This window comes from Mytilus galloprovincialis, chromosome 14, assembly GCF_965363235.1.
Source record: "Mytilus galloprovincialis chromosome 14, xbMytGall1.hap1.1, whole genome shotgun sequence".
Classification (NCBI taxonomy): domain Eukaryota; kingdom Metazoa; phylum Mollusca; class Bivalvia; order Mytilida; family Mytilidae; genus Mytilus; species Mytilus galloprovincialis.
Genome location: NC_134851.1, coordinates 56,565,814 through 56,584,177, shown reverse-complemented (window position 1 = coordinate 56,584,177; position 18,364 = coordinate 56,565,814). Strand labels below are relative to the sequence as shown.

At 31.3% G+C, this 18,364-nt stretch overlaps 3 protein-coding genes across 3 annotated transcripts in view; 1 reads left to right on the top strand and 2 right to left on the bottom strand.

Moving 5' to 3' along the window:
• Positions 1-17,510, bottom strand: part of LOC143059513 (caspase-7-like) — a 64,763-nt gene extending 47,253 nt beyond the window's left edge. Inside the window, exon 1 of the mRNA XM_076233024.1 lies at positions 16,890-17,510. The gene's annotated coding sequence lies outside the window, so the exon portion shown is untranslated. The remainder of the gene's footprint in view (positions 1-16,889) is intronic.
• LOC143059511 (uncharacterized) overlaps positions 1-18,364 on the top strand; it is a 162,689-nt gene that overhangs the window by 28,441 nt on the left and 115,884 nt on the right. The window lies entirely within an intron of this gene.
• On the bottom strand, positions 9,824-16,951 carry LOC143059512 (uncharacterized). Its single transcript, XM_076233023.1, has 6 exons — positions 16,827-16,951; positions 15,958-15,994; positions 14,914-15,167; positions 13,635-13,861; positions 11,853-12,180; positions 9,824-10,345 (listed from the first exon to the last, which is right to left on the bottom strand). Exons 1-6 carry the CDS (start codon positions 16,855-16,857, stop codon positions 10,077-10,079), a joined length of 1,146 nt encoding a protein of 381 aa, XP_076089138.1. The 5' UTR covers positions 16,858-16,951; the 3' UTR covers positions 9,824-10,076.

The window sequence follows — 18,364 nt, the reverse complement described above, 5'->3', positions numbered from 1 at the left end:
GAAAGCATTTAGAGCAAATCTGACATGGGGTAAAAATGTTCATTAGGTCAAGATCTATCAGCTCTGAAATTTTCTGACGAATCAAACAAACCATTGTTTGGGTTGCTGCCACTTAATTGGTAATTTTAAGGAAATTTTGCAGTTTTCGGTCATTATCTTGAATATCATTATAGATAAAGATAAACTGTAAACAGCAAAAATGATCAGCAAAGTAAGATCTACAAATAGGTTAATATGACCAAAATTGTCAATTGACCCCTTAAGGGGTAAATGTCCTTTAATAACAATTTTTCACAATTTGTTCATCATATTTGCTAACTTTAAAAAATCTTCTCCTCTGAAACTACTGAATGGATTTGGATGAAACTTAGCATGATAGTTTCTTAGATTATCCTGCACAAAGTGTGTGCTTCGATTTTTGATCCATCAAAAAACATGGCCGCCCTTACTTTAAATAGAACATAGGGGTCAAATGCAGTTTTTGGCTTATATCTCAAAAACGGAAGCATTTAAAGCAAATCTGACATGGGGGTAAAAATGTTCATTAGGTCAAGATCTATCAGCCCGGAAATTTTCAGATGAATCAAACAACCCATTGTTGGGTTGCTGCCACTTAATTGGTAATTTTAAGGAAATTTTGCAGTTTTTGGTCATTATCTTGAATATTATTATAGAAAAAGATATACTGTAAACAGCAAAAATGATCAGCAAAGTAAGATCTACAAATAAGTTAATATGACCAAAATTGTCAATTGACCCCTTAAGGGGTAAATGTCCTTTAATGACAATTTTTCACAATTTGTTCATCATATTTGCTAACTTTAAAAAATCTTCTCCTCTAAAACCACTCAAATAAATTCAACCAAACTTCATTTGAATGATCAGTAGGGTGTATAAAATAAAGTTTGTTTTTTATTTTCTATTTCGTCAAAACACATGACCGAAGGCATTGTTTACCAGGTGAGCGATTCAGGCTCTTGAGAGCCTCTTGTTATACTTTATTCTTCCCATTTTTTGTCTTTCACAACTATTCCTTATGAGTTGGGTCTGATGTGCGACTGGACACATTGTTATTTATATTTTGATTACCCTCGTTATTATTTTTACTTAATTTGTACTTTATTTAGAAAACGTACACCATAAACTATATCAACTATCAACTACAAGAACGTTTTGAGTGAGGTCAGTGTCAAATTTGCTATTAACTTTATCTTTTTTGTTGGCGTCTCTTGGATTAATATGTTGTATGACTGTGATGTATATTTACACATTTTTTTGGATGCGGATAACAATATCAAGTTCATTACTATCTTCAATCATATTTAGTAAATCGAATTCTGATAATGTCTTCCAATTAAATTTTTTAGTTTTTTTTTATTTGAAGAATGATGTTTGTATATAAAAGAAGTTAACTTATCTAAATGTCTGAAATCATGGTAAAAGAATAAAAGCATCATTTGTTAAAAAAAATGTAAAGGATAACTTACTACAGCAAAATAAAATGAATACATTTGGTATTTTGAAATAAGTTAAACATAACTCACTTCAAACTGCATTTATCTCATTATTTATGACGGGTTTATTCTTAACTTCCCTTTTTATGTCATGTATGTGGTACATTTAAGGGCATACGATACAGTTTTGAACCTGTATTTACAAGTTGCTGAAAATTTGCATATAGGCTATTTTTTACCTGATTAAATCAATTATGTAATAAAAAATATACCTTCATGTGCTACTTTTTGAGGAAAATGAGGTCGAAATTTTGTATATTTGCTTAAAATTCAGATTTGTGTCCTTATTTTCTTTTTCGAAAGAAAGACATAACTTTTTTGTTTTAAAAGATAAACACAAATTGTTTTTTGTTAAATAATCTGTAATTTCTGTATTTTATAAGTATCATTAAAAATTATGCAATTTTTATTCAGAAATAACTCATATTTATCAAATGTTCATGAATAGAGGAAAAAACGTCATTTTTTGCTGCATGTTTATCAAGATTAAAAAATAATCCGCTATTTACAGTTTTATAAAATTTTGGTCACATAATCTCCTTGCAAAATGAAACAAATTGTCGTTTTAAAAAATAGGGGTCCATGCACTCGTTTTCAAATTAAATCAGTTTGAATGATAAAAATCAGTCGAAAAATGCATCTGTTCCCGATATGTCATAGTTTGACGTCGCGAAAATAACATTTTACGTTAGCAACGTCATTACCTCACTTGTAACTGTATCGTACGCCCTTAAGTTTTTTGGAACAGTAATTAGTTTGGTAAAAAAACGTTTTTGTTAATTCAAGTTATTCGTGTTCCTTTTAAAAGAATATTACATAACGTACCACAACGTCTGAGGTTCGACCTATTCGTAACTTACTGTTTTTCAAGTTAAGAAAATGAAGGCAACCTTATCTAAAATTCAAGAGAGCTAATTCTAATAACTTTTAAAATTGATCAATGTCCCAAATGAAATAAATCAAGTAACAGAGTAAGGAAAAGAAAAAAAGTTAATCTTCTGGTGAAATTTTTGCAAAAAAAGAGATTTTTCCTCCGAAGAGAAGCTGTTTTGTAGAAGGTAGTTCAAACTTTAGCATACTTTTTGAGCATTGTAATCAGAATTTTCATCAGAAAGTTGCATATTTGAATATCAATACTTTTCATTCGGAGATAAAATGTAAGGGACGACCAAGTATATCAAACGAAAATGAGAAAATTTGACATTTTGACATTTTGAAAAAATGCAGAAGGTTAACATTTTTCACTTTAAACTGAATTCTGTAGTTAACTCGTTATTCAGTAACAGGTTAATTAAAAAAATTTCAAATTTGTAATGGTACAGGTAAGTATGTTTTTTAATAACATGGAAGAACATTAAAAGGGTATTTTGTTGAAATCGTGCAATATATGCGAAAGAATATTGACCTTGATTGAATAGAAATCTATCGCACAACTTCTTACAACTGGATCAAACAGAAAGAATAGATAAAACCCTATCAAATTGTATAAGTTCTAAAAGTAGTATCTCAGTGATTATTTTTAAAATGTCTCTTGCTTCTGAACAAACATTTCACTTCTTTTCTAGGAAATGGATTTATTGGATAATTGGACAACAGTTGAGGATTTGGAACACATACAGAAAGACTCAAAAATGTTTATTGCACAAAAGGGTGTTAAATTCCTCTCTGATTTTATTAGGATAAAATCGAATGAATGGAAAGATGTAAATATTCAAATATTCAAATTGGAATTTTTGGGGAAAGTAGTTCCGGCAAATCAACATTTTTAAATATTTTTCGTTGATTAAAAAGAGGTGACGAAGGATTTGCCGACCAGGGTTATAAAGGTAATACAACTAAAAAAGCAACAAAATACACAATAAAGGACAATCCTAACATCACATTTACCGATGGTGTTGGTTGCGGAACAATACAATATAAGAGAGGTTCTAAATATTTTAAATAGCTGTAAATAGAGAATCTTGATTTTGTATAATTTTTCACAGGATGATACCTGGTTTGCTAGGGAAATACAAAAAATGGGAAAGCCGTTATTTTTCGTAAGAACTAAATTCGTGCCAAAATGGACGGCATCACCGGAGAGAACATACACGAAGACATAGTTACAGTTTGTGCGGAAAATATCAAAGAAAGCGGAATACAAAAAACAAGTATCTTTATAATATCCAATTATGATCCGTCAGTAGGCGACTTCGACAAACTATTCAATGCAATATTTAAGACGCTACCACAAAACAAAAGGGAGGCATTACTTTATTCTATACCACCCTGATCGCACCAGGTGATTAAAGAAAAGAAGAAAGAGTTGATCCGACGTGCGTACCGTGTTTCTCTCTTGTCGGCAGCAGGTGCTGCAATACCTTAACCTTCACTGTTAGATGTCTTCGTGAACGTACCCATACTTCAAGTTGAAATACGGTTTAATATGAAGGAATTTTCGCTGACTGAAGAGAGAATAAAAAGAACTTGTGAGAAGCTGCAAATCGAACATCAGGAACTAATGAGCCAACTTCCTCATTTTCGGAGTTGGTTGGTGGAAGGAATTACAGAAATAGTCGTGACGTCTATTCAGTCAGTACTTGCTGTAAAAACTACCAATGTTATGGCAAAGCAATTTTTTAAGTTTATACCATTTGTCTGCGCTATCGTATCCTCTTCTACTGCGTACATGTTATGTTTGAAAATGCTCCACAAGGAAATCGACGAACTAGAAAAAGAAGCACATACACTTCTTGATAAAGTCATTGAAATTTTAAAATATATAAACGCTTTGTGTAATAAATTCTGTATCTAAATTATATTATATCATTTAGTTTCATGTAACTGTGAAAATTTTTAAAGGATATCAATAACCTAAATATCTTCAATAACAGAGCGTTATTTTTTAGGTTCGTCCTTAAAAATTATCATTACAGCATGGCGTTCTGTAAAATGGTTTTTTTCAGACACGAGTTTTCAAATTGTACATTTAAGGTTACTGCATACTTTCATGAACGTTCTGTGATCCCAGAACTACACAAGAATAATTATGACACAAATAAAAATGATGCCGTATTTACATCAATTTCCAATTTGAAAGATAATTATTGCTGTTCAGTATTTTATATTTGATTATTTACTATGATTGAATTAAAAAAATCAATGCATACTGTATTTTGCTTTGATTATTTTAGTTTTTAACACACACTTATAAGTTAGAAGAAAAGGGAGTGTCTTGTTGTTCACTCTTTGAAATCTAAATGATCTGAGGAAATTTTCATTAATTGTACTTTGTTCCCTTGACTTAGTCCATTGTTATTCGACTTGTTTGACATGGTGTGTTTGTGCAGTGATCCCAACTTTGCTACATTTCTCTTTTTGCTACATCTCTCTTTTGGTAGATTTAAATTAAATTGTAGTTTCTGCATCTTATGATACACTAACAGAAAGACATAAAACATGAAACACTTTAAATATATACGGACGGAAAGGACAACCTCATAATGTCTCACAATTTTTTTCAAACTAGTGTGATAATTAAATTAATATAAATTTATTTTCATACATATTTTAAAAATGTATTTGTCTTTCGTTGGAATTTTGAAATGCGTGCTGTTTATTATTTCAAAGAGAAAAAAAAACGAATATAAATTGAAAAAGGCGACATCATAAAATGTTATCGTTTGCTTTAAAAATAATATAACGATTGAATTTAACAATTTTTATACAAATATAAAACGTGCATCCGATCGTTCATTTGACCATGTACAAAGCTAATATGAATTAAGAACACGGATATATTTGATTTAGAAAACTTTTTATTTTTATCATTGTGTGGGTATATTTATTTTCATTCGCTGTGAGAGTTCACACAATTGGATATTCGTATGCATAACATTAAACTAACATAGTAACGAGTCTCCTGCAAATGAGGTGTGGTGGTTTTGTTTATTTAAAAATACAATATCACCGTTCATCCAATTTTTTTAATAACTTCGTTAAATAATAAACCAGTTGTAACTTTGTATACAAACACAAAGTGTGATAACGATTTTACTAAAAGGCAATAATGCCATATATGCTCTCACGTTGAACTTAAATTTGAATTTTGAAATCCGTATCAGGCACTTGTTAATTTGCTTTCGACAACGAAGCAGGTGCTGCAGAAAATAGCTTTATAATTCAAAAAACCGCCCACCCTCCCAAATGAGACTACAATGTAGTTGCTGCTGTTTTTGTTTTATAATTTTAGGCACTAGTTTGCTGTATTTTGTTGCAATATTATGGTTCAACAGTATCAAATGAGTTCCTCTATGGTATTGGACCAATAGAGAATAGGATTGAGTAAATTTGCGTTTCTTTGATTTGGACATTTCCTTAATAAAGCACTTTATTTACATATGATATATTGTGATTTAAGCAACTAGAAAGAATTTAAGTTTATATTAATTACCAATTTTATCAATTAGGAAGAAACAAGACATTTTAAAGAAATAGATCTTTTTCAAACATCCTTAGGCGCAGAGTCAATATTAAAAGGGGCGAGGTACAGATAGACTTGTAGTGATTCGGGGATTATTTCACTCGGCCCTTGATTTGACTCTGAAAAGTTCTACAATTTGCAGGTTTGGAAATGTGGATAGTGGTTACAGTAGAGTCTACAGATTGGTAATTATGGGACCTCCTCCACCTGATCTTATAGAATCAGATGGGGCACTAATAACTGGAGCATTGGTAATATGAGGGTTCATGGTCACTCCCCATGGTAGGTGGTGTTGTAACCGTATTTAACTACCAGGGTTTTTAAAACACTATGTCAACACACGTCAGCTGATACCCATAGTGAATAGGAAATCGTTAGTCACCCTGGCGCCTCAACAAAATATTATACAATACCCTGTAACGAAAGTAATAATGTATATTCTACTTCAAGTCATGGAAATATAAGTACAGGTTGGTGTAATAAAATGTATGTTTAATTTAGATGGTACTTAACACTACAGGGAGTTAACTTTGTAAAGTCAGCTAAACTTTTTAATTACGTTGTGTTGTAAAGGGAATATTAAGCTTCTCAATTATCAAAATTGGTGTTTGTCAAACTGCTATATAACCAGTGTAATTCTTCTGACAAAACGGTTGGTTCAAATATTTGAAATTTTTATATTTTCATCAAGGGTCAAAGTAAATACATTGTCAAAAAAAAATGAAAATTAAACGAGCCAAATTAATTTTAGTGAAAGTATTGGGTACCTTATTAAAATGATTGTTTTTTTATATAAGAGGTTAAGGTTATAAGTGAAAACAAAAACAGAGCATGGAACCTCTACACAAATAAATTTAATATACAGACAGTCTGTAGTATTTTAATTTTGGTATTTATGAATAACAATAAACAACAGACAAAGAGAGCCAACTCTATAACAGATTTTAATCACTTTATGATTAAAGGAAAGACTTCAACATAGTCATGATAGTATAGAAATACAACAACAACTCTTAATCTTTGATCTTCAACTCATTGTTGTTCGTTCAATATAATTTTAGGGTATCCTATTTGAGTATTGTAATTATTTGAGATTTCAACATTGAATATCAGTGTGAAATATATGAATGAGAATGCGAACATGAATTACATCATTTATGTGATACCCGTTGATCGGAACTGAAATACACAAAGTTAATATTCCGGCATTTGATATCATATTCTGAGACGAGAAAAGTCTATAATTCTTTGTTTCATTTAGGCCAATAACGGTTGCTGTATTTCAGCTGCATCATAAAGCAACCACTCATAAAATTAAGAATGGAAATAAGGAAAAAGAGACAACAACCCGACCATAGAAAAAACAACAGCATAAGGTCACCAACAGGTCTTCAATGTAGCGAGAAATTCCCGCACTAGTTCAGTGATAATGAACGCAATACTAATTTCCAAATTGTACACAAGAAACTAAAATTAAAATAAAACAATACTAACAAAGGCCAGAGGCTCCTGACTTGGGACAGCCGCAAAAATGCGGCGGGGTTAAACATGTTTGTGAGATCTCAACCCTCCCCAATACCTCTAGCCAATGACGAAAAGTAAACGCATAACAATACGCACATTAAAATTCAGTTTAAGAAAAGTCCGAGTCTGATGTCAGAAGATGTAATTAAAGAAAATAAACAAAATGACAATAATACATAAATAACAACAGACTTCTAGCAGTTTACTGACATGCCAGCTCCAGACTTCAATTTAACTGACTGAAAGATTATGATTTCATCATATGAACATCAGGCACAATCCTTCCGGTTAGGGGTTTAGTATCATACCATCATAACATATATGAGAAGAACATATATAACCCGTGTCATGCCAACAACTGGTTTTTGAATAAATGTGTTTAGTTCCGATACAAAGACCCTATAAGTGAATCATATTAACGCCAAAATATGCAATCTTTAATGACCTGACAGCAGTATCGTAACTATATCCCTTCTTAATAAGTCTATTCAAAGGTTTTGTTAGTTTCTGAGGTGAATACTGACTGACATAATCTATTTGTGATAAGTAAATATTCCAAGATGGCATGCATGCTGAATGGAACTAATAGCTCCGCATCGTGATGTGAAGCAAACAAACTGACAATGCCATGGCCAATAACAAAACGACAAGAAAACAAGCAACAGTATACTAAAGACTACCCAGACATTTAAAGACTAAATAACACGAACTGTACAAATATATGGGTGATCTCAGGTGATTCTGAAGAATAAGTAAATTCTGCTGATCATGTGACATCCGTTTTTCTGCTAATAAAAGTACACCACTGGTGATAAGTCTTATTCGATAGGTCATTGCAGAAAAAAATGACAGGATTTTAATGAAGACAATTGCAAAATATAACCGTCATCTGTTCGACAGATATTCCATAATGGTCAACTACTCGATGCAGTCTGTAATTTTTGAATGGATCATTTGATCCTCATCTTGTTGTGTGTTATAGCTTCCTTGTAAGCAGCAACAATGTATAAAGTATGAAATGACATGGAATGTAAGCTCTGGAATATCGTATCAACTGGGAGATATGTACTTCACATATCTATTTTCAATTTTATCGAAATATTAATACATGAATGTTAGGGATAAAAATGTATCATATCGTTGAATAATAAAGGTCGATTATTTGTATTATTTGCGACGGTTATTCGAGTAAACATGTTTACAAAATAGGAACAATGCTTTATGCATTATGCCTCTTGTGCAGTTGGCATGCTAGATAAATGTCCAAGGATTTAACTCACAATCAATAGCTCATTACTACATGTACTATTTAGGATGATAATAAACTGATATTAATTGTTTTATTAGCGCCGATTGCTTATTAATCAAGGTGACTAAGTCAGACCACCAATCAAACGATATTAACGTTTTTAAACGTTTAAAGAACATATTACGTTCATTCGATTGATATTTGAAATCAAAGATTTGGTATAAAGAAATTCATCCAGCCGAGGGAGGATTATTCAACTTTGTACAAAAACAACTCCTTTTTTTATAGTTTGACAACTCATCTATCGGAAAGTCGGTTGCAAATTTATAAAATTGTCATTTAGTATTTCTACTGGAACATGCCTCCGGGTACGGGATTTATGTTTTCTGCCATTTAGTCAGGTTCTTGTCTCTTTGACGCATACTTATATCCATTCCCAATGTTATTCAACGTTTTCACGAAAAAACGTTCTTGCACAACTTTTGTAATTGTTCAATGTACAGTAATAACAAGGGATTTTTAGTTTCATGAATGATACCATTTCTAAATAACTAAACGTTTGTGTTTCAAACTGCTTTTTTGTTAAAACTCAATCCAAATATTAGAGAAATTCGTTGGAAGGCCAAACATATATTTTTGATTAGGAATCTAGAATAATACAATACATTATCTCATATAAATAACTGTATAATCAAATTTACTGCACAAAAGATACAACTGACTTCATGGCCACATACTAATATCCACATACCGAAGAAAAAAGCGTTATGTTTTGAAAGTACAAACGGTTCCTGTTGTTTAGATAACACTACTTGTGTCAATCTAATAGAATACCTACATGACTCTACTATAACCACCTTATCCTTTCTACAAAGTACGTTTACTTGTTCGTTATGAAAGATATCTAAGGGTTGAGATCAAAACGGCGGTCTTACATAAAACTATGCCCCGTTAATGCACTTTCTTTTATATAACATCATTCATCAAGTTTTTGTTGGATGCTTCATTGGTTAGCAATATATGAAATGCATCAAACACGTCGGAAAACATTACAAGTAGGTCTTATGAAAGCTCTCGAATTTACATGGTTTATTTCTAAGCAATGGATACGAAGGTCGCTCTGTCGGATTCATAAATATAAGCAAGTCAGAAAGGAGATAAACATGAGTCTTATTAAATTCAACTTGAGTGATATTATATCGTTCTACGTGGTATATCGACATATAGTTAATTTGAATTACTGCACATTGTCATGGCAAAAACTCAAAACAAACGGCTGAGGCATAAATATTGAAACGAATGTTAAATGTTAATTTCAGTGCTGAAACTAATAAAGGTAATTGTAGTTGCTATACAAATTTAACTCCTTATAGAAACAATGTTCAAACACAACTGTTGTTTTAAATGGTGGGTCCTCGGGGTTTTCTTGAGAGTGTGTCTCAAAAGTAGCTGCATTATTACTAGCTATAGCGTTTAAAACTTCCATAAAATCAATGCAATATGTTCTGTTTGCCTGACGAAGCTGTTCTTCCACCACTTTTTTGAGAGAAACAAGCATCCAACCACCCAAGTTTACTCTTCCGTAAGAAGTCTTTTCTGAAATGAAAGTGCTATAGTAATAGTAGTAATCAAAGGTACCAGGATTATAATTTAATACGCCAGACGCGCGTTTCGTCTACATAAGACTCATCAATGACGCTCAGATAAAAAAAGTTATAAAATGTATCAAAACTTCTAGGGTAACCAATTGTGCCCCTTTAATAGCAGACTTGTAATGTACTCTTATGATCACACCTGATGAGCTTATGGCCAAACTTACAAACAAAACTCCCGTCTTATTTAAATTCAATTGATTATTTCAAATACACTTGATAATTTCTTTGTTAAATACTCAGGATTTCTCAATAGCTTGAAGATTTTGCTTGCTAGTTTTATTTGCTGTTTAAAGCAATATTTCAATCAGAATAGCCAATTTCGAATGTTATAATTTATTAAAACATCTGTAAACCTGTTTAACTCTACCTAACTTTATATATTCATGTCCCTACCAAGGAGCCTGTAGTTCCTTGTTGTGTTAGTAATTGAAATGTCTATATTTTTCCTGTCCAAACCTTAATAATCTCTTTACAGTATAGATAATTATCGTTGTTACAGGCTGTATGGTTGTCTATATACATTAACTATATTGAAACTGTGGCGTATAGTTGAATCATTTACTATAATACCACATCATCTAATGTTTCATTGTGCTTAATTTCATAACGAATCGACAAACGGTATAGAAGACACACTACGAGTGTCACATATTGAGGTTAGTGATGCTCAGTCTTTAGTTTTCTAATATGGGTTTTGTTATTTATTGTTTGTCTTTCATCCTTTTTTTATTTGGACATGGAATTGACTGTTGGATTTCGACTTATGAGTTCACCATTGCTATCTCTTTTTTTATATTGACTTTTCAGATATGGATCATTTAAGGAATGACTGTAATATTTTTTCTGTCTATAAAGTAATATCATAAAAAAATGTGGTGCCATTGATAAACACACGTAGCCGGTTATTTAACAGTGTGTACCACATTTTTTACGTTATTTAGAATAGACTGAAAAAATATTACAGTTATTTCTTATAATTTAATTCTAAATTCCCTTTTAAACCGGTGTAAATCATGAAAAAAACGTTGATGACGTCATGGTCACATGACAAAATTGTGTCTATGATATGAAAAACAAAATGACGTCAGCCAATCAGAAGACGCGTTACATCCAAAATTGAATTATATAAATATAGATCGAATGGTTGATTTCAAATAAACGTATTGTATTGGTAAAGGAGGAGAAATTATAGAAATAATAAACTCATCATACATATACTAAGAAACGAGATGTGAATAAATCGTTTTTTCATAATCTGGGAATCCATTTTGACTTTTTGTTACAACGCTACCAACACTTATTTGTATATTATTCAGATAAAAGAATTAAATAAAGGCAACAGTAGTATACCGCTTTCATAAATCATAAATAGGTTGAGAGAAGGCAAATTCGGGTTACAAACAAAAACTAGTACAGTTAAAATGAACAAGTTGATCTATTGTAGTTACCTGAAGCTGATGAATAAACGACAAGTGTATTATCAGTACATGATTGGTCTAGAATAGATATTATCTCTTCTGGTTCTTTTTTGTTCACAAGAAACAATCGACCAAGTTTGTGGAATATACTGGCTTCTGCGGTGTCTTTCTTTTCTGAGAAAATTCCATGGTGAGCATTAAAGGAAGGGTCACTTTCTGTTGTAAATGACAGCTTTTTAAACTCATCTTCGAAGTCGTAATCATGATTTGGAGAATTTTCACATAAAGCCCTGTTAATTGGTAGTATATGGCCAACATCTTCACCAGATAATCTGATATCCATTCGTGAGCGACATGCCTATTACCAATTGAAAATAAATGGATTTACAAGGCAAGCAAGTACTGCTCTCACAGTGTTATACATAAAAACTTTGGAAGTAATACATGCATAATACAGGTAGAGTTATTGAACTGTTCAGTAAGTAAGATATTGCTGAAATATTTACTTATTTTCTTTTTCTCAAATTCTGATCCCATATATGTTGGACGAAAAATGCTGTTATACTTAAAAGATTAAATAAATTTCATTACACCACTTCTTTTGGACACCTTCAGAGAAACAGCATTTATAAAAAGTACATTATGTTTTAAAAAAAAAATTTTTACAGCCATGATTCTCGAAAATATGAAAACAACGACTGTCGAATGAACCTCAAACGTGTAGACAGAAAACAGCATCAAATCTTATAAAACGATCTAAACATCCAGAAATGTCCGTAATGAGAAAAAAAATATAACAAAGAGGCAAATGCATGATGCGGATATCTATCAAAGCTGACAAAATCAAACGTGATCAATCAACGATTGTAAAAGAACTGTCATAATCCTGGCATGATATAGTCAATTCATACTTTCATGTATAGTAATGGAATAATTGCATTCAAAAACTGACAAAGATAGAAAGCTATTAAGATACATCCGTGCTCCCTTGGTCTCACCAAAAAATAAAGTTGGTTTTCATCTCTCACAAAACATGCAAACGTGGGTAAAACTTCAAAATCCTAGCCTGAAGCCTGTATCTAAGATAACAAAATAAACCCGCACAAAAAAAAACCCAGGTCAAACATATACCCTAACATTATTGTGGATAGACAAAGATATATTGGTCAAAAGTCTATATACAATGCCTTAAAAAAAACCTAAACTATAAGAAACTGTTCCGAAATTTATAAGCTATGATGCATCAATCTCATTTAACATTACTCGTAATTAATTATGTGAATTCATTAATTCGTATTAAATTGTTGAAAAGATGCAGGGACAATGTAAGAAATGCTGAGTATCATTCGGCTTCTAATGTTTTCAATGGATATCAATTACCCCCATCTTACCATCTAGTCAGTGATAGCAACAATTGAGTAAGATAAACCGAACAAATTGATACAAATAGCATGGCTCTGAAGACTTAAAAAAAAAATTCTGCAAAATTGAAATATGGAATCATTTGGTTTATTTGATAACTTTTTAATGATTTATTAATGCAATTACGTTATCTACCTGTAACAAAATAAATTTATATATTTTTTATACGTTGATATTATTAGTTATATTTTTCTTGAGAATTTAATATTTTCACGGTGGATGCACTTGATCTTAAACTGCGTTATAAAAATTATACGTATTACTGAATAATATTTATTAACATAGTACATTTTACCAAAAACATTGCATTTTTTAGATAACGTTCCAAGTAATTGCTTTTTTTCTCATATTTCTTTTATATTTTGAAAAGTTCAATTAAATAATACAAACCTGAATGAAAAAAAGCTTCGGTTTATCTTTTAAAGCTTCAACTACGTTTACATTGTCTATTATATCTTTTGTTGTAACTGGAATGTGGTCGACTCCATATATACAATGGTCTCTCAAATGCAATGATTGCGGTTTACCATTTGAACATCTTTCTTCTTCACCACCATGGCTTGCAAGAACACATGCAAAACAGTCTGATTGTCCAAAAAAATCAGCTTGTTTGCAGGCTAATTAGCAAACAATAAAAAAAAATATCTTTAATTGTTCTTTAGTTATTATTGCCTGTTAATCTTGACTATCTTCTAAAGCAGTTATAAAAATGATATACACAACAATTTACTTCGAAGGATAATGTCTTTTATTATTAAGCAAAATTATCAATGATTCTGCTTTCAAATAAATATTCCTCAATTCGAGTGTTCATCTAAAGATGTAAACTTTCTCTCTTATCATATCAATAAGAAACGTATGTTGAGGATACAGAAAGCACGCTTGGGCATGTTTCTTTATTAGTAGCATCATGTGTCTTGTGACTCAAAGAGATTGGAAACACATATACTAAAGATAAATATGTTCCTATTGAACTCATGAAAACATGAAGCCCAAAAAATATAATTTATATAATTAATTATGCTTAATGTAACATTATTTTACCAGGTTTCATCTCTCAGTAAATCTATCTTTTTAAAAGTTATTAAAAAGTAAAATCACCAAAAAATTCAACTCCGAGGAAAATTCAAAACGGAAAGTCCCTTATCAAATGGCAAAATCAAATGACAAAACACATCAAACGAATGGACAACAACTGACTTGGTGTAGGCATTTTCAAATGTAGGAAATGTGGATAAAACCTGGTTTTATAGCGCTAAATATCCACTTGTATGACAGTCGCAGTGATGTTTACATATCATTGGGTAGAACAACTGTTTAGTGTTTACCAAGCTCAGTAGTCAGTACTTTGGTACTTACACGAATATAACATTTCTCTCATGGATTGTCAGTTCCTCTTTAAAAGTTGCCTTTAAATGCATTGGGTTATTAAGTCCATTTTTGGTCTTTCAACACTTAAAATGTTAATCTTATACATTCTTGAACTGAACATATTCCTGATGAAGTTTGTTCCTTAAAAGCGGTTGAGACGCATCCACGTTATAAAAGGTTATTTTTGTTTGTTGCATTAAGGTACAAGATCATTTTATACTTTTCGTGGACGTTTAATTTCAAAAGTTGAATTTATTTTGCCCTGTTTTTCATTTCAAGTTTGAACTGTATTACTGACCTCTTTGTATGACCCACATTATTTTTTCTGCAGTCAAATCCTTAAAAGTCAAAACTGTGAAATTTAAATACATTCCAAATGTGTCTTTCATCAGTTTTATTTCGTAATCACAGTAATCTCTTCTTAGCCTTTCTGTTTTGAAGTTTTCATTACTAATTATTAAGGCTAAGCCCCTATATCTATTGCTGCAATCATACTCGTCTTCGTTAGGTGGAGTTGAAGGTTTGGATTTTGAAGAAGCTGAGTTGATGACGCTTGATAATAAAGTTATACAATCGATTAAATAGATAAGTTGTAACCTGCTTCAAAATATTATATACTAGAGAAAAATCCTAACTACGATTGATATAGAATAAACTGTGACGTATGCTGGTATATACAGAAACCATCTATCTTTTTACGCCTTAAAATAATTAAAATCATGTTCTCTACTATTAGTAGCTGCACCTCATTTAAAAATATGTCACAAACTGAAGACCTTGTCCAATAGAGAAAGTTATCTCAGATACTGAAAACAAAACGAAAGAAAAAGTTTACCGGTATTGCAAAATATAAATCGATAACGATCCTAGTTTCAACCATACCAAAGCTATGATGTAACAACAGCAGGACAATTGAAACGTATACATCTTGTGTTTACAATATCAAAACATGCATCTTGGTTAGAAGAAAGAACAAAAAATAAAAGTTTTTACTATGTAATTGAATTTTCTATTATAAGTAGTTACTCCCATGTATGTCAACTACAGTGTGCTCTTTGGTTGACACATTACTTTAAATAAATTCTAAAGCTAGGAAGCTAGATAGTGTGTTTGTTAATCGACAAAATATGGGTAACAATTATTTTATGTTCTTTACATGTAACAGTTAGAATGACGAAATTGTTATTCAAATCACACTAAATGAGTGAGTTGTCAAAACACATATCATCTGAATGTTTAAAACAGTTTCCTGAAAGAAACGATCATGCATACTTTACTTAACTTGTTTTTTATTTGAGAAAAGTATTATGAGAATAAGCCACAGTACTCCTCAAATATGTACCTGTCAAATATGTCTTCAACATCTTTTTCACTGAGAACTAAAATAGGAACGATAATTGGGTTATAATGTACAAATGTTATACATAGTTTCGTTTTCTCAAATTCATTTTCATGTTGTAATAATCATATGGTATCTTTGCCAAGTTATTGTAAACAAATAATATGGATATTTGATATCCTTGTCTTTGAACTAGCTTTTCTCTTTAATTATGATTGGGGGTCATTTTAAAAACATAAACAATAAAATATATTCTGCACCAGATACGTATTTCGACAATCAATAACGTTTTAAGTGATGCTCGAAGCCAAAATATTTGTAAAGTTACACACATGTTTAAACATTTAACTTTTCTTCTCATTTGTATTTTCTTGTCTTTGAACTAGCTTTTCTCTTTAATTATGATTGGGGGTCATTTTAAAAACATAAACGATAACAGATATTTGGCACCAGATGCGTATTTCGACAATCAATGATGCTTGAAGCTAAAATATTTGTATAGTTACACACGTGTTTTAAGGTATAACTTTTCTTCTCATTTTATTTTCTATTTACATTCATCATGGCATTGTCAGTTTGTTTTTTACTTTTGCGTTTTAATATCTCTTTGGTATATTACGCCGCTCTTTTGATTATAGTACTATTGTGTATTGAATTAGTTATTAACGCTATGGGTCGATCTTTAGTCAGCAATATCAAGTGCAATCACTTTTTTCTTGTCCTTAGGTTTATAATTTTTTTTTGTGTGGACATGTTGGTTTCTGCATCGTCCTACTTTTGCCGTGTTTTTTTTTATTATCATATGTCGGTAATTTCAATCTCTATTTAAAAGTTTGTTATTGATTAAAAAATGTCGAAGAGCTGTTACATACCTTCCTTTCCTATGTGAACCATAGACGCCATTGTTAAGGAAACAATACCTTAATATTTCTTCACGGGATAATATTGATAGTGTTATAATCTCCATATAATGTTTTCCAGGGAAAAAGGTTGATTGATATTCGCGGAAAATTTACTTCGTACGTTGCATTGGTGATAAGATAAATTATTTACATCAGGTGAAATAACGTTCCAGCTTTTTATCTCTAGTGCACACGTACATGCTTACAAACAGTGACAGGCGTTCATATTTCGATTTGAGACCAATGTTCATATTGTTGAGATAAATTATGGTAGCAACATCCTCATGTGCTTTCTACAAATATTACATAAATGTGTCCCAGATGTCATCCACTGTTGTTGGCTTCTATGTGGATTGATGTTTGTAACTATGAGGAGGATATTTATACCTTCAAATTTGAAAGAAAGGATTCACGAGATACAGTTATCTCTGCCTCATATATGAATTATATCTTTAAATTCACAGTTGAGTTGGCTTAGAACAAAACTTTACGAAAAAGGAGATGATTGCAGATTCTCAATTGGAAACTTTCTATTTCTTTGTTCAAAGTCATAACATATTATCATCACCTGTATATGGATTGGTTGGACCTAGTTGGTAAACTATTTCAGGGCTTGCATTTTCTTTAAATGATTTCCTTCCTGTTCATAAGTAAACTAACTCCTTATGTTTAAAAATAAGCAAGACTTCCCAAAAAGTAAAATAACAAAAATACCGAGCTCTGAGGAAATTTCAAAACGGAAAGTCACTAATAAAATCGCAAATTTAAAGGTCAAACCCATCACAAATGTCATATTTCTGATTTAGTATGCAGAAAATGGTGGATAAAACCCTGGTTTATAGCTAGCTTTACAATCTCACTTTAGTTTTCAGTTTTCATGTCTTTTAACTAGTCTTCTTGTTGCAATTTAAATCGGTATTGTTTTCGCTTTTTGGCTGATTTTATAGCTACACTGTGAGTTTATAACTTTATACATAATAAAGAAACTAAACTCACTCAAAGTTAACCTAATATGAGTATGACTATTTGTTATGTCTATTTTGTCCAATAGCTCTTCAACTTCTCGGTTCTTATACTTCTTTGGTTTTCAAATATTCGGCTTACAGCTATCCTAATGAAGGTTATTCTAGAAAAGCGCATCAAATGAATGCAATTTATATACTGCTGTTTTCGTTTTACGCTTCTCGAAGCTTATTAGTGTGATCTCTCTTTATCATAAAACAAATGCTTATGCTATGACCCATAGAAACTAAATTCATCAACCCTTTCGGAAATTTTAAGCCGTATTTGGCACAAATTTTTCGAAATTTTGGATCCTCAATGCTCTTCAACTTTGTACTTGTATGGCATTATAACTCTTTTGATCTGAGCGTCACTGATGCGTCTTATGTAGACGAAACACACGTCTGGCGTATTTAGTTATTAGCCTGGTACATTTGATGACTATGTACGTACTCAACTCGAACACCTGACATCATCATTGGTATAGGTAGAGTTCCTGTTTCTCA

Excerpts from the sequence above, each read along its gene's own strand:
- LOC143059512 (XM_076233023.1), bottom strand. The coding sequence starts at position 16,857 with ATGGCGTCTATGGTTCACATAGGAAAGGAAG. Across the intron at positions 15,995-16,826 it reads GGTTCACATAGGAAAGGAAG|TTCTCAGTGAAAAAGATGTT; the intron begins GTATGTAACAGC and ends TTCCTATTTTAG. Across the intron at positions 12,181-13,634 it reads CGAAGCTTTTTTTCATTCAG|GCATGTCGCTCACGAATGGA; the intron begins GTTTGTATTATT and ends AATTGGTAATAG.